This window comes from Callionymus lyra, chromosome 7 (genome assembly GCF_982586985.1).
Source record: "Callionymus lyra chromosome 7, fCalLyr1.hap1.1, whole genome shotgun sequence".
Taxonomy (NCBI): Eukaryota; Metazoa; Chordata; class Actinopteri; order Syngnathiformes; family Callionymidae; genus Callionymus; species Callionymus lyra.
The window spans coordinates 14,289,379-14,310,330 of NC_141824.1; the positions used below are offsets into that span (position 1 = coordinate 14,289,379).

General features: G+C 36.7%; 1 protein-coding gene across 4 annotated transcripts in view; it reads right to left on the reverse strand.

The window, feature by feature from the left end:
• Window positions 1-6,503: 6,503 nt before the first annotated feature.
• LOC148075136 (cell surface glycoprotein MUC18-like) overlaps window positions 6,504-20,952 on the reverse strand; it is a 129,362-nt gene continuing 114,913 nt past the window's right edge. The window contains exons 6-19 of one of the 4 annotated variants that reach the window (XM_087795149.1): window positions 20,199-20,269; window positions 20,031-20,118; window positions 19,794-19,970; window positions 18,276-18,406; window positions 18,037-18,166; window positions 17,044-17,156; window positions 16,811-16,952; window positions 15,766-15,890; window positions 15,563-15,704; window positions 15,302-15,385; window positions 12,915-12,956; window positions 12,530-12,653; window positions 7,079-7,190; window positions 6,504-7,001 (exon numbers count right to left, since the gene is read on the reverse strand). In XM_087795149.1, coding sequence (XP_087651275.1) covers window positions 6,999-7,001; window positions 7,079-7,190; window positions 12,530-12,653; window positions 12,915-12,956; window positions 15,302-15,385; window positions 15,563-15,704; window positions 15,766-15,890; window positions 16,811-16,952; window positions 17,044-17,156; window positions 18,037-18,166; window positions 18,276-18,406; window positions 19,794-19,970; window positions 20,031-20,118; window positions 20,199-20,269 — 1,484 coding nt within the window. In that variant the 3' untranslated portion in view covers window positions 6,504-6,998. Of the gene's footprint in view, window positions 7,002-7,078; window positions 7,191-12,529; window positions 12,654-12,914; window positions 12,957-15,301; window positions 15,426-15,562; window positions 15,705-15,765; window positions 15,891-16,810; window positions 16,953-17,043; window positions 17,157-18,036; window positions 18,167-18,275; window positions 18,407-19,793; window positions 19,971-20,030; window positions 20,119-20,198; window positions 20,270-20,952 lie in introns of those variants that run through there. The other 3 variants (XM_087795150.1, XM_087795151.1, XR_015711838.1) reach the window with 3 other exon arrangements.

The window sequence follows — 20,952 nt, forward strand, 5'->3', positions numbered from 1 at the left end:
ATTGGATGTGTGTGCTCGGTTGGAAAAAATGGCACACAAGGAGAAAATTGACTTCCTGAAGGAAAATGGTGCTTGTTTTCGCTGCCTGTGTATAGGACACATAAGCAAAAATTGCCAAAGGAAGATTTCCTGCTCGAAGTGTGGCCTAAGACATCCAACTGTGCTCCATAAGGATAGTGTGGCAACAGCAGAACCGGCTGAGAGAAGCATCCAGGTTACAGTGGACGACACTTTGGTTTCCAGTGGGCTTACAGGGGCTGGTGAGACAGATTGCAAGCTTCCTATCGTGCCGATCCAAGTGAAGGCGAAGAAGGGCAATAAAGTCATTCTCACATACGCCTTTTTGTACCCGGGAAGTACTGCAGTGTTCTGTACTGAGAGTCTGAAGCAGAAGCTCAATTTGTCTGGGAAGAGAGCCAACATTCTTCTCAGGACCATGGGGCAGGAGAAGGTGGTCAGTAGCTACATTGTGCCAGAGCTGGAGGTGGCAGCACTTGAAGATGACAGCTTCATTAAGTTGCCAAAAGCGTACACTCAGTTGTCAATGCCAGTCCACAAAGCAAACATACCCACAAATAAGGATCTGACAAGGTGGCCATATTTAAGACACATCTCCTTACCACAGATTGAGGCTGGAATTAAGTTGCTGATTGGAACGAATGTTCCACGAGCCATGGAACCGCTGGAAGTCATCCGCAGTGAGCACAATGGACCCTACGCTATAAGGACGGTGCTGGGCTGGACGGTAAATGGACCACTGACAGGAAACGGTGGAGAGGCCAATTACTGTGACCAGCCAGTAACGGTGAACCGTGTGTCCATTGTAAATTTGGATGAACTGTGGCAACAGCAATTTAAAATGGACTTTCCAGAATCTGCTGTGGAGGAACAAGTGGGTCTGTCCAGGGAAGACCTGAGGTTCATGGACATGGTCACAAAGTCAGCCAAACAGGTCAATGGTCATTACCAGGTTGCCCTGCCTTTGAAAAATTCAAACGTCTGCATGCCAAATAACAGGAAAGTGGTGGAACAGCGTCAAAACCATCTGAAGAGGAGGCTCCAGAGGGATCCAGTGTTTTACAAGGAGTATAACACCTTTATTAATGATCTGCTTGGTAAAGGCTATGCTGAAAGGGTTCCTGATGCAGAGCTGGAAAGAAGTGATGGCAGGGTCTGGTACATACCGCACCATGGTGTCTACCACCCGACAAAGAGAAAACTCAGAGTTGTTTTTGATTGTGGTGCCAGTTACAAAGGACGATCTCTAAATGAAGAGCTGTTGCAAGGGCCCGATCTAACCAGCTCACTGATTGGAGTTGTGACCAGGTTCAGGAGGGAACCTGTCGCCATCATGGCTGACATAGAAGCTATGTTTCACCAGGTGCAAGTGCCCCCAGATGATACTGATCTGCTGCGATTCCTCTGGTGGTCACAAGGAGACTTGAACCAAGCACCATGTGAATACAGGATGAAGGTACATCTTTTCGGAGCTACATCCTCCCCTAGCTGCGCCAACTTTGCCCTCAAGAAATGTGCAGAGGATTTTGGAGATGAGCATAAGGAGGAGACAGTGGACAAGCTGCAGCACTGCTCTTTTATGTGGATGATTGTTTGGTGGCAGTTGCAACAGAGGAGGAAGCACTGACCCTCTGTCATGAGCTCATGTCTCTGTGCGCTAAAGGGGGATTCTGTTTGACTAAGTGGCACAGTAACAGATCTGAAGTGCTCAAGACCATCCCAGAGCCCCGCAGAGCTAAAGGCATGGAGCAGTTGGACCTGGACCGGGAGTTTGTGCCCATTGAAAGAGTGCTGGGTGTAGAGTGGTGTATCAAGTCAGACACCTTTAAATTCAAAGTTGTATGGAAGGACAGACCACTCAACCGCAGAGGCATCCTTTCTACTGTAAGCTCCATTTATGACCCTCTGGGCATGTTAAGTCCCCTTGTTCTGACAGCAAAAAGGTTCTTGAGGGATTTGTGCAGAAGGGGAGTTGGTTGGGATGATCTCATACCAGAGACTGTCTCCAAAGAGTGGCTTAAATGGATGCAAGGGCTCCACCTACTGGACGACTTTGAGCTGCCCAGATGTCTAAAACCTCTGAAGTTTGGGGATGTTAATACTGCGCAACTACACCATTTCTGCGATGCTTCCGAGGAAGGCTATGGTACAGTCACTTACCTGCTGTTACAGAATGAGCACCTCCAAATGCACAGTGCTTTCATTATGGGAAAGGCTCGTGTTGCCCCACTGAAGACAGTTACAATTCCAAGAATGGAACTGATTGCTGCAACAATGGCCAGTCGCATGGATGTCCTGTGGAATAAAGAACTACACATGAGTATACAGGAATCTGTGTTCTGGACTGATAGTGCTTCTGTGCTGAAATACATTAACAACGAAAGCTCCAGATTTAAGGTGTTTGTTGCCAATCGTGTTTCGGAGATCCTGAAATCATCTTACCCCGCTCAGTGGAGGTACGTGGATACAGCTTCAAATCCAGCAGATGCAGCATCCAGAGGGCTCAAAGTGGAGGCATTTTTGAAGGACAGACTCTGGTTAACAGGACCGCCATTTCTTTGCCAACCTGAAACCGAATGGCCTGTGAACCCTGAGCCTGTGAGTCATCTCCCCCAGGACGATCCAGAAGTGAAGAAAACTGCTGTTGTCAATGCCGTACAAGCTGAAGAGGATCCCACTACTTACTTGATCCATCATTATTCCTCGTGGATCCCATTAAAGAAAGCTGTGGCGTGGTGGCTGAAATACAAAGAATGGTTGTGGTCCTGTATCAGGAAGAGAAAAAGGCTAATAGCCAATCAGAGTGAAGAGAGCATGCAGCAACAGAGAATGATGGAGCAGGAAAGGTGCACATTTAAAGGTGCAGCTGTCCTGTGTGCTCCTACAGTGGAGGACATGGACAAGGTTGAGCTGGCCATAATTCAGTTTTGCCAGAAGAGAAAGTTTTTTGAGGAACTCTCGTGTCTGGAAAAGGGACAAAATGTCAAGAAAAATAGTCACCTGTACAAGTTGTGTCCAAGGCTGGAGGATGGAGTCTTGCGTGTGGGAGGACGGCTGAGCAAAGCAGCACTGCCTTTGGAGTCTAAGCATCCTATCATTCTGGCAAAAGACCTTCATATTTCTACCCTGCTGCTGAGAAATATACATCAAGAGGTAGGACACAGCGGCCGCAACCACATGTTGTCCAAGCTCAGGGAGAAATACTGGATGACAGGAGCAAGTACTGCCATTAGGAGAGTTCTGTCCAAGTGCACCATCTGCAGAAGATTTAATGCCACTCCAGTTTGCCAGCAGATGGCAGACTTGCCCACAGACCGACTCAAACCTAATGAACCTCCATTCACTTGTGTAGGGGTTGATTATTTTGGACCCATCGAAGTGAGGAGCAGGAGGAGTATAGTGAAGAGGTATGGTGTCCTATTTACCTGTCTTGTATTGAGAGCTATTCACATCGAGGTGGCACCTTCTCTGGACACTGACTCCTTCATAAATGCACTAAGGCGTTTTATAGCCAGAAGAGGACAGGTCCGCGAGCTGCGCTCTGATAATGGGACAAATTTTGTGGGTGCAAAACGTGGGTTAAAAACAACGATTGCGCAGTGGAACCAGGCACAGGTGCATGATGTGTTACTCCAAAAGGGCATTAAGTGGACGTTCAACCCCCCTGCCGGATCACATCATGGAGGAGTGTGGAAAAGGCTTATTAGATCGGTGAGGAAAGTCCTGAATTCCACTCTCAAAGTACAACGCTTGGATGAGGAGGGACTCCACACAGTTCTTTGCGAAGTGGAAGCCATTATTAACAGCAGGCCCATCACCAAGGCCTCCACAGATCCCAACGACCTGGAAGCACTGACGCCGAACCATCTGTTACTGCTTAAAAACCAGCCTTCATTACCACCTGGAAAGTTCCAAGCAGCAGACCTGTACGCACAGAGAAGATGGAGACCAGTACATATCAGATCTGTTCTGGAAGCGCTGGACAAAGGAATACCTGCCTCTGTTACAGGAGCGACAGAGATGGACTGGAGTCCAGAGAAACCTTGTCGCAGGAGATCTAATTTTGCTTATGGACAGTACTGCACCTCGTAATTCTTGGATTATGGGACGTGTCTTGCAAACTTTTCCGGATCGCAAGGGATTTGTGTGTCAAATTCGGATTAAGACGAGAACAAATTGCTTGGACAGACCCATATCCAAGGTGTGTTTGTTGCTGGAGAAGGAGGAGGCAGCATGAGGACATTGCTGACCTCTATATGGACTTTGTGTTTTGTTTTTCTTTTTATTACTTGTGCTGGACTTTGCACTAATTGGTCATGACGACCAGAAGAAGGAATATTTGGTATAATGACCTTTTCATGGACTTGAGCAATTTATTAGACATTTTTGCATTATCGTTGAAATTGATATGCTTTATTATGTCTCCTATTGTGTTTGAAATGTGAATTTCTATGTGAGTCCTAATAATAAGGGGCTGGTGTGTAAGAGACATACAGGCTGAAGATGTGCTGCACGGTGTGTTTGAGTGTGTGTGTTGCAGAGGGGGCGGTTCACATGGGAGTAGGCGTGTGTGCGTGCGGAAGTGTGTGTGTGTAAAGGTGGGCACTCACCGGTGACGCAGAGAGAGAGAGAGAGTCAAGGTTGGAAGTAGCCGTAATTTTTGTTACACGCTACTCATTCATTCATTAATCACCCCTTTTACCTGTTTAATTCGCTGGACTCATCTTCCATTCATCCATCCTCGTAGCGCTGTAAAAGCTATGTGCTGTTTGTATCACAATAAATGCACCAAAAGCATATCTGGATCTCAGCGTATCTGTTATCATAACAAACCAAAGCGCGTCATAAATCTACGTACCTGAGGGACCCAACCTCATACTCTCAGCAGCGAAAAGTTTGTGTTTGGAAGCCGCAACAAATGGTATTGAAATAATCCGATAGTCATGAAACACAATCATTTTCTATGATTTATCTTGGAAAAGTAATTGTAAGATTGTATAAACACGACAATTCAATAAATACTATCAATTATAAATATATAAAATATGAATAAATTAATGGATTATACAAGTTGTGAAGATTGTTAACGTAATATTAAATGTTAACTAAACTATATATACTGCTTCATATAATATAATAATTCATATAATCTTTAATGATCATCAGTATTAAAACATGAATTGTATTTTAATAAGTAAATATTATCAAACAATGGCACATTTAATGGTAATAGCTAATAAAAGGATTAACATGGTAATAAAATAGAGTAAATTTGTCTTATAATAAATATTTTTATTATATTCTGTTATGTCAAATAATATACAATTATTATTACTTTAGTATAAGATTTCTTTGATGCAGATCAAACCGTTGCAGAAGCAGTGGACTCCGCCATTTTGATTTAAAAAAAGTAAAGGTTAAAAACTAAAAAAAACGTATACATTTTGTCAACATGAGAAATATGTCATTAAATTGACCATGAGAAAAACATTTTCTTTTGGAAAGTTCATATTTGTCTGTGTTATTAATATTATATTATATGATGAAAAAATGTAAGCTAGTTGAACAACCAACGCTCAACGAGTAAAGGAACATTAACTTCTAGTTTTATGAACTAACAAAACAAATTAAACATGATTATTTTACTCACTTTTTTTCCCCACTCACTTTTGGTGTGGATTTTGCATAATTTATGTTGGAAAAGCGACTTTCAATTTCCTAAACCAAACTCACGACGAAATCCCACTCGCCTAAATATCGCGAGAGTTAAAAAGTGCACAAGCGCAGACACAACGAGTTGATCTTTTATTTCCAATTTATTTTTTAACTACAAACCCTTTTGGTGACAGGAAGGAAATTTAAAATCGCAATTTCAAGAGTAACATCAAAAGAATGCCGGGACAAAGAAAAGTGAATCAACATATAAAAAAAAGGCCATTAGGTGGCGCCAAAGTTCCTCTTTTCACGCTCCACAAACACGTGGTGTTCAAACTTAGGGACGACAACAAGGCACCTTAATCTGATCTTCACACTCATAAACAAAAATGATTTCAAGTAAATATTCACACCAACAGATCTTCAGGAAGCGACTTCATGCTGTGAACAGAACAAAAATCTGTCGTCCTCCAGGAAATAAGAGCATTAGTTCAGTCATACACGGGAAAACAAACAAATCAGTGCATTAAACGTTAAAATAAAAGATTCACAGAAGAAATTCTATTTGGTGTCACATTTACATATCATGCTGATTAACAATAAAGGAAATTAGATTTTATTTTTGGTAAATTCTGCAAAATGAAAATACATTTTTAATTGTGTGTTTCTTTGGCATATTGCGTTATAATTCAGACACATTTGATGTCAAAGTTGACCTGATTTGTTTTGTTTAGATGTGAAATAAAGTTAAAACATAAAACTTATCTTACAGTAAATATGTCATCTTGATCCATCTCATATCTCTCAACACAAAAATATCATTCTTTAGTTGTTGTTTTTTTTTGGGGGGGGGGGGGGGGGTGGTGTAACATAACATATTCCAGATGGATTTCAAATACAAAAATATGTCGACTTGAAAAAAATATTGTCTTTCGTATTCACACGGTGTCGACAGAATTAATTTATGGCCATTAAAAAAAAAGAAAAAAAAAGTGAAGCGTAAGTTCAGTGTCTGGACTGGAACAGAAAAAACTCAAACGATAAACAACATCCACCCAAACTCTCTGTTAACCTAAGAAAAATAAAAAGCTATTTTTGTGCGATTTTTTTTTTCCCCATCAGTTTTAAATAAAATATATACACGGAGTTGATCATATATACAGAAGACAAAGAGCAAACTCTTTTCGGTGCCGCCTGAGCCGTCGTTCACTTGCATAGGAAAGAAAAAGCAGTCCGACGGTGAGTGTTGAGATCAGCAGTTCTCCAGGCTCGAGGTTCTGTTTCGGGTCTGAAGCTTGAAGGCATCATCGGCAGGTCGGTCCGGATCACTGATGAGGGGAGAAAGAGGGTCAGCGGGAGGAGGAGGAGGAGGAGGAGCTCGGAGGAGTGATGGTGAGGGTCTAACCTGCTCGCTGGGCGATAGTTTCTCTCCGTTGACCCCGAGGAGAATGGCTTCCTCCGTGTTGTCGCTCTTCATTTCTACCACGATGTTGTCCTTGCTGGATTTGTCTTTGGTGCTGCAGCGATATATACAAAAGTCTTCAGTCCAAATGTCAACGAATGAAAGTAAGTTAGTACTGATCCTGAAAGAAACTGGCAGCCAGTGAAGAGTTTTAAAAGGATCGGAGAAATGTGAGTTCTTCTACTAGAGCAGGTCAGAATTCAGGCTGCAGAGTTTTGTATTAACTGCAGGCGAGACATCTTCTTGTTTAGACACGAAAATAAACTGTTACAATAGTATAAACAAGAAAACACAAACGCATGGATTATAAACTCCAGATCATGTTGTGACATAATGTTCATAAGTCTAGAGATTTTTCTCCGTTGAATGAAACAGTTTCTGGTCAGTTTTCTACGGTGTTGAACTAGAAATCAAAAAAAAATATATATATATATATATATATATATATATATACACACGTCTGTTTGTGCTCAAGACAATCTTTAAAAACGGTTTTACTTCTATTAGCGAAGAATACATGTGTTCAAATAAATACATTTAGGATTAAATAAACTAAAAGTATAAAACTAAATAAATGGCAACGTATAATAGAAAATTATTGTAAAATCTGTATTAAAAAAAAGTTTTAGTAAATGTGGAAACGACCACATATTAAGTATTTTAAATAAGTGTTTAGAAATATATATATATATATATATATATATATATATATACATACATACATACATACGGAATCCATTATGGGTAATTATAAATTAAATGTATATTGTCTATAACTATGGTATATTATAAATCTATTTCACACTAAAAATTGTGTAAAAAAAACTGATACTTGGGAAACATTAGATAATATATAACGTAGAAACAGCAAGTTAACATGGTAAAATATAACGATGAAAATGTGAAAGATTATGAAGGATTAGAGCAAGTATCAGGAAGGTGAATGGAGAAACCCAGGCGCAGAGGTAAATTGCAAAGACTTGATTTTATACCGTGGGGAAGGCAAAGGAGTAGTCCAACAGTCCAGCAATCGGCAAAAAAAGGCAATAGCAAGGGTCGAAACAGGTCGAATAACACACAAGGCAGGAATGAGTCTTGGTTGGGAAAACGGTAAGAGACACGGTACGAATACTTAGCGGCAGGATACAGGTACTAGACAATGGTGACGACAAGACAAGGACGTGACAGAGAGTGGGGGCTTAAGAAGACAGGGGAGCAATCAGCAGCAGCTGGGGGCGGGACTAACGAGACACAGCTGGGAACAATTACTACTCAATTACTAGTAAGACTAGCACAGACACAGAAGGGAGCTGATTTCACAATAAAACCGGAAACATAAGGAGGAACATGTAGATTCATGACAGCGAGTATTAAAGCAAACAAAAAATATATATTAAGACGAGAGGAAATAAATGTTGAAATGAGAAAAACATGTGAATAATATTTTGAAATAAATGAGGAAACAACAATTGAAAAATGTATACTAGACTCATAATGAATATGGAAATTAGAAAAAAAAATATAAATACATACACATATATCAATGTGGAAAAATATCAGTATATATTAGATAATAAAAAAATAATAAAAATAAAAAGCAATCTTGCGAAAACTGAAAACTGGTTCCGAACTATTTCAACTCGCTGGACCATTTTAAATAAAAGCACATTGAAATAAAGCTCACTGCTCCAAGACCTCACCGTCTAAATAAGGGCATAAGACGTAAATAAATGAGAAGTCAAGGTAGAAAATGTCATAATATGAAATTAAAGTTGTCAAAATAATACGATTAAGAGTCAAATTTCATGTCAGAGTCGACCTAAATTTGGGTTAAAAATTCAAAACAACAGAAATTCTTGAACACAAAGACAAAACAAACTTCCCACATTTATTAAATTAAAAAAATATAAAAAACAATATTCTCATATTTTGGTACGAGAACCTGAAATCCTTATTTCATGTCCTTATATATAACTCATACAATAAATATACAACCATAAATATTATAGAAAACTACAAAATATTCTGGTAACACTTTAGAATAGGACAATATTAACAATTTTAAGTTACTTATTTATATATGTTTTAAAAGCAAATGAGCTACTTATTAACCATTATAAAGTAATAACTTGCACCTTGTTTATTGTTTATATTCCCCTTAATAGCATCATCACAAGGAGTTAAACTAGACTAGGCCCAAAAACAAATGTGTTTGTGGTATCCCTTGTTTCGTCTGGTCAAGGTGGCCAGAAGGCCCAAAACAAATGTATTTGTGATATCCCTTGTTTCGTCTCTAAGTAAAGGTGACCGGAAGGCCCAAAAACAAATGTGTTTGTGGTATCCCTTGTGTCGTCTCTGAGTCAAGGACCTCCCCTGGCTTCCAGAAATACATATGCAGTGGTGGAGGTCGTTGACCTTGACCCAGAGACAACACAAGGGATACCTCAAACACATTTGTTTTTGGGCTTTCAGGTCACCTTGAGCCTGAGACAACACAATGCTGGTAGTACTTGACAATAAGTGTTTAAAAAGACTGTTAATTGTCCAAATAATTTGACGTTATGTCAAATACTTTGGAATTAAGTAAGATTTTATAATAAATATCCAAGAAAATTTGCAACAATTTCAAATCCTCCTTGTTTTGCTTCCTGTATGTGTTTTTAATTAAAAAATTAAAGTCAAATTTAGATATAAAAAAAAAAAAATGCGATTAAAAAATAACTTATGGCAGAGGATATTAAACTGTTACAATAGTATAAACAAGAAAACACAAACGCATGGATTATAAACTCCAGATCATGTTGTGACATAATGTTCATAAGTCTAGAGATTTTTCTCCGTTGAATGAAACAGTTTCTGGTCAGTTTTCTACGGTGTTGAACTAGAAATCAAAAAAAAAAATATATATATATATATATATACACACGTCTGTTTGTGCTCAAGACAATCTTTAAAAACGGTTTTACTTCTATTAGCGAAGAATACATGTGGAAGTGTTCAAATAAATACATTTAGGATTAAATAAACTAAAAGTATAAAACTAAATAAATGGCAACCTATAATAGAAAATTATTGTAAAATCTGTATTAAAAAAAAGTTTTAGTAAATGTGGAAACGACTACATATTTAGTATTTTAAATAAGTGTTTAGAAATATATATATATATATATATATATATATACATACATACATACGGAATCCATTATGGGTAATTATAAATTAAATGTATATTGTCTATAACTATGGTATATTATAAATCTATTTCACACTAAAAATTGTGTAAAAAAAACTGATACTTGGGAAACATTAGATAATATATAACGTAGAAACGGCAAGTTAACATGGTAAAATATAACGATGAAAATGTGAAAGATTATGAAGGATTAGAGCAAGTATCAGGAAAGTGAATGGAGAAACCCAGGCGCAGAGGTAAATTGCAAAGACTTGATTTTATACCGTGGGGAAGGCAAAGGAGTAGTCCAACAGTCCAGCAATCGGCAAAAAAAGGCAATAGCAAGGGTCGAAACAGGTCGAATAACACACAAGGCAGGAATGAGTCTTGGTTGGGAAAACGGTAAGAGACACGGTACGAATACTTAGCGGCAGGATACAGGTACTAGACAATGGTGACGACAAGACAAGGACGTGACAGAGAGTGGGGGCTTAAGAAGACAGGGGAGCAATCAGCAGCAGCTGGGGGCGGGACTAACGAGACACGGCTGGGAACAATTACTACTCAGACAGGGGGGAAGTAAGACTAGCACAGACACAGAAGGGAGCTGATTTCACAATAAAACCGGAAACATAAGGAGGAACATGTAGATTCATGACAGCAAGTATTAAAGCAAACAAAAAATATATATTAAGACGAGAGGAAATAAATGTTGAAATGAGAAAAACATGTGAATAATATTTTGAAATAAATGAGGAAACAACAATTGAAAAATGTATACTAGACTCATAATGAATATGGAAATTAGAAAAAAAATATATAAATACATACACATATATCAATGTGGAAAAATATCAGTATATATTAGATAATAAAAAAATAATAAAAATAAAAAGCAATCTTGCGAAAACTGAAAACTGGTTCCGAACTATTTCAACTCGCTGGACCATTTTAAATAAAAGCACATTGAAATAAAGCTCACTGCTCCAAGACCTCACCGTCTAAATAAGGGCATAAGACGTAAATAAATGAGAAGTCAAGGTAGAAAATGTCATAATATGAAATTAAAGTTGTCAAAATAATACGATTAAGAGTCAAATTTCATGTCAGAGTCGACCTAAATTTGGGTTAAAAATTCAAAACAACAGAAATTCTTGAACACAAAGACAAAACAAACTTCCCACATTTATTAAATTAAAAAAATATAAAAAACAATATTCTCATATTTTGGTACGAGAACCTGAAATCCTTATTTCATGTCCTTATATAGAACTCATACAATAAATATACAACCATAAATATTATAGAAAACTACAAAATATTCTGGTAACACTTTAGAATAGGACAATATTAACAATTTTAAGTTACTTATTTATATATGTTTTAAAAGCAAATGAGCTACTTATTAACCATTATAAAGTAATAACTCGCACCTTGTTTATTGTTTATATTCCCCTTAATAGCATCATAACAAGGAGTTAAACTAGACTAGGCCCAAAAACAAATGTGTTTGTGGTATCCCTTGTTTTGTCTGGTCAAGGTGGCCAGAAGGCCCAAAACAAATGTGTTTGTGGTATCCCTTGTTTTGTCTGGTCAAGGTGACCGGAAGGCCCAAAAACAAATGGTATCCCTTGTGTCGTCTCTGAGTCAAGGACCTCCCCTGGCTTCCAGAAATACATATGCAGTGGTGGAGGTCGTTGACCTTGACCCAGAGACAACACAAGGGATACCTCAAACACATTTGTTTTTGGGCTTTCAGGTCACCTTGAGCCTGAGACAACACAATGCTGGTAGTACTTGACAATAAGTGTTTAAAAAGACTGTTAATTGTCTAAATAATTTGACCTTATGTCAAATACTTTGGAATTAAGTAAGGTTTTATAATAAATATCCAAGAAAATTTGCAACAATTTCAAATCCTCCTTGTTTTGCTTCCTGTATGTGTTTTTAATTAAAAAAATAAAGTCAAATTTAGATATTAAAGAAAAAAAAATGCGATTAAAAAATAACTTATTATGGCGGAGGATATTATTGTTATGTATTTTAAGAAACTTTTTCAAGGAATGATTAGTTTAAGGTGGAGAAAATAAATGTTTGCATTTAAAGCAATTTTTTTTTGTTGTTTTTTTTTCATTATTATAAAGAACATAATAAGAATTATTTTCCTTAATTGTTGCAAGTTCCTGGTCTCAGGGTCACGACCAGGAGGTGAAAACACTCACAGGTCTTGTTTCCCAGAGCGCCCGCAGATCCTGCCCTTCTTGTAGAGGAAGTAGAGCACGCTGCCCAGGATGGCCAACAGCAGGAGGAAGATGATGATGACGGCGATGGTGACGTTGTTGCTCTCTGTGGAAGAAACACAAGGAATGAATGGAGGAGGTGGGAGGAGGTGGGAGGAGGTAGCGGAGGAGGAGTGAAGCGTTCCCTGAGAGAAGAAGCGTGAGAGTCTGTCCAGCCACATGCACAGAGGAGGTGATGAACGCCTCAATCTTCCATTGATATTTTGGGGTTCATCACCTGTGAAGGTACGAGGAATTGCCGGGAATTCCCGTGGAGCGGAAGTGGAGCCAAAGCCTTGAGCTGGAGAGATGGGTCGTATATACAAACCTTTGTGGATTTTCTTCGGCGGGATTTCGGACACAGCTTTGACTGAGAGAACATGAGCACATTGATCAGAGGCTCCGTGTGACATTTAAAGTTTTTATTCTGTAGTTTCTTGTCTTTTAACGACGTTTAAAATCATTTTCTGAAAAGCTCTCTAGAGGCAAAGAAGTGTAAAGATGTGTAATAAGTAATATTGAATAGTTTCAAATGTTGAAACTTTTCATAGTGATGTATTTTTGAGTCACTATATGTATTTTTGTTTAAGGTAAGGTAAGGTAAACTTTATTGATCCCTCAAGAGGTCTCCTTCAGGAAATTGTTTTTTTCCAATAGCCACAGAAAATACAGCAATTTTTCATAAAAAAATACATCAAAATAAAATAAGAACAAGAACAAAGAGAAATAAAGAGAAAGAACAAGATGATACAATTCTAAAGATAAAGGTAAAGAACATTTCATTTAATTTAATGATTAATTTATTAATAAAAAATTGAGTTTTATATTTTTGTTTTAATAATTAAAAAATAAATAGAATAAATTAAACATTTTTTTATTTGTAGCCTTTTTAAATTTAATATAACATTTTGTATTATTGAAGCTAAATTAGTTCCTTCAGACAAAACTAAATGAGTACCGAGCTACTTGATTGGTCACAAAAAATAACTGAATTCAATTATACTTTTTTTTTTTGAATCAATGCTTAATAAAACCAATAGCATTTGCTTTAAAAAAAAAAAAAAAGTTAAAATTAAATTATTCAATATTCCGATGGCTCTGATATTCTTCCATACAGAAGGTTCCATTCCCAAATTTCTTATCAAAGCCTCGCAGCTAAACATCCTTCCTAATCCGGACGACCAGTCGCCAGTCGCCGTTTCCCTGCATCACTCCATCATATTTAAGTGACAGTTTGCAAGGAACAAAAAAAAGGCAGAACAGTTTTCTTCTCAGGCTCATTTCCTGGCAGAAGACGGGAGAGGAAACTGCTGCTAATGGGAGTCAGAAGACCGACTGTGAAGCGTCAGCTGACGCACTCAAGGCTCACTGTAAACATTGATGCTCCTGCAGGAGGAAATGTCAAATATCGAATCCATCGAGGAGAAAAGTTAAAATCTGAGAGTCTGTGATGATGACGATGACGATGCATTTACTGTAAAACATTTTTCCTACGAGGGGAATTTGATTTATTTATTAAAAAACACATTATTTTTCTTTTAAAGATCAGAATTTCTTAAAACGTTAAACTCACTCATGTATTTTTATGCATTACTTTTGTATCCAAGTACTTTTCGTACTCGTGTATTTTTACATGTTTTTGCATTTATTTTAATTCATTAACTTTTAAAAAAAAGGATTAAAAAATTATTTTTATCCAAGAACTCTTTGTATTAAAATATTCATAATCAAATACTGTTGTATCTGAGATTTTTTTGTGTAAGCAAGTAATTTGTCTGGATTATGTTTTTAATAATAATATACAATTTCCTCTTGTACTTGAGTATTTTCACGTAATTCATTTTCCTTTTTTTATCCAAGTACTTTTTGTACATAAGTATATTTAGTCGGTTACTTTTCTTATCCCAGTACTTTTTGTACATGAGTATATTTAGTTGTCTACAAAACAATTGGATAAAAAAAGTAACCAACTAAATATAATTATGTACAAAAAGTACTGGAATAAGAAAAGTAACCGACTAAATATACTTGTGTACAAAGAGTACTTGGATAAAAAAAGTAACCGACTAATATGCTCATGTACAAAAAGTAATTGGATAGAAAAAGGAATCGCATAAAAAGCCACTAAATACTGTATACTCATGTACATTAATCGGTTACTTTTTGTATTCAAGTACTTTTTGTACATGAGTATATTTAGTCAGCTACTTTCTTTATCCAAGTACTTTTTGTACATGAGTATATCTAGTCGGTTACTTATTTTTTAAAGTACTTTTGATACTTTTTTATGCGATTCCTTTTTTTATGCAAGTTATTTATGACTTGAGTATTTTTAAACGATTCATTTTCTTTATCCAAGTACTTTTTGTGATCGAGAATTTTTACTCAAATTACTTTTATATTCAAGTACCAAGAAATAAAAATAAATAAACAGAGTAAGAGAAAGTTAAAATTGAAATGAATAAAAAAATGATAAAATTTAAGCATATTTAAAGACAAAAAAAAACAACGTATTCTTTAGCTATAGAGGACATAATGACTGCTGCTATCTAGTGGCCGGATGTTTGATTGCAAAACAAAAATGAACAAAAATTGTTAAGAAAATAAATAAATTATATATCTTTTTTATTTTATTTTAAACACAAAAAATCAACGGCGTAAAAAGCGAAAACTAAAAGGTCATGGTTGGAGTTTGTGGTTTCAGGGGGGTCTTACCTGTGACAGAGGGGACAGTGGGGACAGTAGGAACAGTGGGGACAGTGGGGGTCCTAATAGTGGCGGCTGATGTGATGTGTGTAACTGAAAACAGGTCAAGACGGAACAGACGGGAGGCGACTGCCTGTTAACACATCAGGAGAAGGGAACCACAGGGACACACACACAACTTGACAACACAACACAACAACAACAACAAGTCGAGACTCGAACGAGAGGGCGAGGGCGAGGAGGGGGTGTCACGAAGGCGGGGTCACTCACTGGCTTTGATGTTGTAGGTGATGGCGCTGCTGCCGTACTCGTTGCTGATGTTACACACCGCCGTGATGTCGGAGGTGACCTTGAGAGTCAGGACGCTGCGGACGCCGTCCTCGGTTTCCGCCGGATAGTTGGGCTTCAGCACCTGCGGCACGAACGCAACAGTTTGAGAAGGATTCCGAGCGAGAGGGGGCTTCGGATTTTACCTTCCCCTCAGGGGTGTGCCAGCCGATGCTTTGTGGGAAACCTCGGATGTCACAGTTCAGGTCGACGGTGCTATCGAAGTACTCCGAGAGTTCTGTGTTGGGAGCTGTCAGGATCTGTGGTGGACCTGGACATGAACATATTATTATTGTTAGCAGTTTAGTGCCATCAAACACTTTTGTTATTCTTTTCATTTTTGTTATTATTAGGTATTTTTGGATGAGGCTGCGTCAAGTTTTTATTTTTGCACACACAACAAAGTGACATCAGTATTTCAGTGCCATCAATATATTACGGTTAATTATTTTTATTATTTTTATTATTTTTTTGTTTATTATTATTATTATTTAATGATTTTTGAACAAATTCTTTTTTTTCACTTCAATATTATAATGTTGATTTATTTTTTTTTATTGGAAAGTAAAATTTGTGAGCATTATCAAAATGATTTAATTATTTTTATTTGACAATACCCAGAGTTCCAAGCATCTTGATCGTGTGCTCGGTACTCCTTTGGTAATGTCTGGTGACACTATTGAACCATTAAATAGAATTTAAAAAGGTTTAAAATGAAAAAAAATAAAATAAAATTTAGAAAATGTATTTTTGAATTATTGAAACAAATATGTCAAAATCTATGTGTAAAAAATAATAATTATAATTTATTTTGAAAATGTTTAAATCTTTCGATTCAATTGAAAAAAAAAAATATATATATATATATATATAATATATAATATATGTATTAAAATAAATATCTAATTTTCATTACAGAACCTCTTGTATTTAGTTATTTTAAAAAACTCAACCTATCAATATAGAAATTATAAAATTATATCATTTTTTAAAAATCTACTTTTCATTACAGAACCTCTTGTATTCAGTTATTAAAAAATACAAAATAAAATGCTTTTAAAAACATTTCAATACAAAAATTTGAAATGTTCAATTAATGTAATATTATGATGACACTGATATACTTCCGTACATATTCAAAAGTATTTCTGGACAAAGCTTGCGTGTAAATCACTAAAGTAACATTTTCACCTAACACGTGAACTTCGACCTCTCCACTCGTTTGCATGTCATCGATCTCAGGGACGGTCACGACGCACACGTACGTTCCGGCTTCGTCAAAGTTCATGACCGTCAGCATCAGTTTGTGACCCTCGGAAATCTTCTTCCCATCCTGTCACAAAAATTCACATGAACTAGTTAAAAATGCATATTTTGTCCACATTAACAGAGCTATTCTTTTGATGGGGGAACGTTTTTCTAACCTTGAACCAGGTGGCGAGAGTCTGCAGGGACGACAGGGCGTTACAAGTCACTTCCAGCTTTTCTCCTTGAACCACAGTTGCAGCTTTAGCTTCCACCACAGCTGGATCCAAGTCTGCAGGCCAAAGAAACTTTTATTGTAGCGTTGCTGATACTTAAAGCTGCTGAAAATTGTTTTTTTTTAAGTAAATAACTTGTTATACATGTGAGAAAAACATCTGAAGAAAAAACAAGAATAAATTTGTGGTTTGTTTTTTAATTATAATTCTATAACCTGTCTTCATTCATCTTTATTAATTAATTTATTGTTAACTTTTCTTTTTACTCTAACAATACGAACAATACTTCTGTTAGAACACTGAGCTACACGCTATGCTAATGCTAACGTCGCTATTAGCTTAAATGCTACTGTGCTAACGTCGCTATTAGCCAAAATTCTACTGTACGACAAACGAAAAGATATAGAAAAAGATAGATTTAAAAAAAAAAAGAATTACAAGCATAAACAAAAACACGATTGTTACTTAAATCATATTTTGATTTCCTGTTTGTGTTTTTTATACAAATCTCTTTATATTTCAAAATGCTAATCTCTTAAATTAATTAAAATAAATGAAACATAATAAAAACAATTTACATTATTTTTTCCTGATATAAGTTTCACTTTTGTGTACTTTTTGCAATTTAGTTGATTAATGTGAATATAATTTCAAATATATGTATTGTTTTGATTGTTTAAGCGCTTTGTGACCCTGGTCTGGAAAAGCGCTATATAAACACAAATTACCCTCTTACTTACTTACTTAATATTACAGTATTAAAAGTAGTGTAAAAGTTTTTTTTTTTACCTTACTGCGCTTATTTTTCATCAATGTTTTAACAAAAATAACACACTATGATAAACACACAATAAACTATGGGATGGATTTTTGTGATAAAGATCTTTAATTAGACTCTAATTTCTCCATTTGAATGAATATTCAAAAAGTACACACAGTTGACGAACACAGTTGTGTTCCCCTTGATCTCCTCGAAGGTGTTTGTATTCAAAGAGATGCACTCGTAAACTCCACTGTTCAGGCGAGTCACGTTATTCACCACAAGAGTGTTGGAATCAACAGAGACCTACGACACAAGAAGACAATGAAAGAGTCACTTGCCATAATTGATCATTTCAGTTTCCTTGTCAACATTATAACAATATTCATGGATATTATTTTATTTCCATTCATACCGTGTTGTGTGTGACAGTGACCACCTCAGACGGATCATGTCCGTCACCCTGGCACAGAACTTCAAGCGAGTCTCCTTCTTTGATCAAACCTTTCGGAGACTCCACCCACACCCTGACAGAAGTCGAGGGGTCTGCAAGAACAACGAAAATATGTCCTTAAAGTATTATAACTCGGACACACATTTACCGATTTTTCTACAGGTGAAGTTGAGGCTTGTAATTGAAGTTACATGCAGTTGTGCTATATAACCACTAGAGGTTTCGGTCTGCATTCAAACACCTTCTAATCCTATTAAAGCGAAGCCTTTCCAGTAGTTATCACACAAAAATATCTATTCTTGTGGAGCCACTTCAAATAAATGATAGCCAACACAACAGATAAATTACACCTTTGTTTACCGTAGTATTACTTCTTAAGGCTCTGTAGTATTACCTCACAAGGCTTCGTAGAATTACTTCTCAAGGCTCCATAGTATTGCATTGTAGGGCCTGATAGTATTACTCCTTGAGGACCCATAGTTTTACATCTCAAGGCTTTGTAGTATTACTTCTTAAGGCTCCATAGTAAAACATCACAAGGCTTCATAGTATTACTCCTTGAGGACCCATAGTTTTACATCTCAAGGCTTTGTAGTATTACTTCCTAAGGCTCCATAGTATTACATCACAAGGCTTCATAGTATTACTCCTTTAGGACCCATAGTTTTACATCTCAAGGCTTTGTAGTATTACTTCTTAAGGCTCCATAGTATTACATCACAAGGCTTCGTAGTATTACTTCTCAAGGCTCCATAGTATTACATTACGAGGCTTCGTAGTATAACTTTTCAAGGCTACATAGTATTACATCACAAGGCTTCGTAGTATTACTTTTCAAGGCTACATAGTATTACTTTTCAGGGCTACATAGTATTACATCACAAGGCTTCGTAGTATTACTTTTCAAGGCTACATGGAATTACATCACAACACTTTATAGTATTACTTCTTAAGGCTCCATAGTATTACATCTTGAGGCTTCGTAGTATTAATTCTCAAGGCTCCATAGTATTACATCACAAGGTTTCGTAGTATTACTTTTCAAGGCTACATGGAATTACATCACAACACTTTGTAGTGTTACTTCTCAAGGCTCCATAGTATTACATCACGAGGTTTCGTAGTATTACTTTTCAAGGCTACATGGAATTACATCACAACAGTTTGTAGTGTTACTTCTCAAGGCTCCATAGTATTACATCGTGAGGCTTCGTAGTATTACTCTGTGGCTCTGTGGTATTATATTGCGAGTAATAGACCTGGCGGAGTAATACTACGAAGAAATTGTGTAACATTTTACATTTTAGACCCTGCACAAGTACAAGAAACACGTATGAATACAATTGTTGAACTTGACTTTGACTTGACTAACATGTTATTAAACAAAATTAACAAAATTCCCACAAATTTAATTGCACTTTTGTTAAGAAACAGACCAATAAAAACCGTGGACCCCGGATGAAGAAGTTTGACACTCACAGTACACGGTGATCTTGGTGGGTTTGGTCTCTTGCATCATGGTTCCTCCAGGAGTTTCATACATGACCTTGCAGTAGAACAGAGCATCTTTGTCCTCCTTCTTCACCACCATGTGCAGCTCACTGGTCACAGAGAAGAGCTCTTTATCCACCGAGGATCTGGGAATCACCATCACGCCTGGAGAGGAACACGTTTCAGACGTTTGCTCGGGCTGTGAAGACTCTAGTTCTTGCTCACCATCATGGCCGTCACGGAGTGGATGGAGGTTCTTGTACCAGGTGACCTGTGGCTCCGGGTAGCCGTCTTTCACTTCACAGGTTCCGATCTGTGCGGAGAAAAGTCATTCCCTCGTCCCGACTTCGACTTTGTGCGTATTTTAAATGAGCTAAAATAAACGTTGTTCACCTTAGACGGGTCGTAGTCGCTGACGAAGACTCCATTTGGAACGGCTTCAAAGGTGGGGTTTTGTGGTGTTTCTGCAGGACAACACAAAAGTCGAGGAATGAATGAGTCCCTGAGTCTATTAGTGTTGCATCATGGGGGGAGCATCACTGCACTCCATCTGCTTCTCTGCATACAGTGGTCCCCGGTTTATTTTTTAAATAAAAATAAACAAACTGTATTTAAACATTGACAACACTATCGTTTAACTGACAAGCTCCCGTAATGCTTTGCCGCCCAGTCGACCAATCACAGCCGATGAACATTTTTTTGACATGGAAACATATAATTGATCTGTCATTGATATATGATGATAAATGATCTGTTTGTAACAGAGTAAAAAAGGAGAATTTAGTCAAATAAATAGTAGATTAAAAATTATATTTTTGTTTTGTATTTTTTATTTTTCCAGGATTTCATTTTCATTCAAGAATGTTTTTTTTTTTTTAAATATTTTTATTAAATTCTGTTTTTTATGAAGGTAGTATTTTTGTATTTTGTTTCTCAAGATTATATATTTTTGTACAGAATTTTGTATTATGTGTCTAAAAATTATATTTTTTACTGTTTTTTGTTTTATATGTTCTATTTTTTTCAAGATTTAATTTCCATTCAAGATGTTTTCTTTTTTTTAATTAAATTTTGTATCAAGATATTATTTTTGTATTTTAAGTTCATATCTTATATATCATTTATCTGTGATTTATATTATAAATGA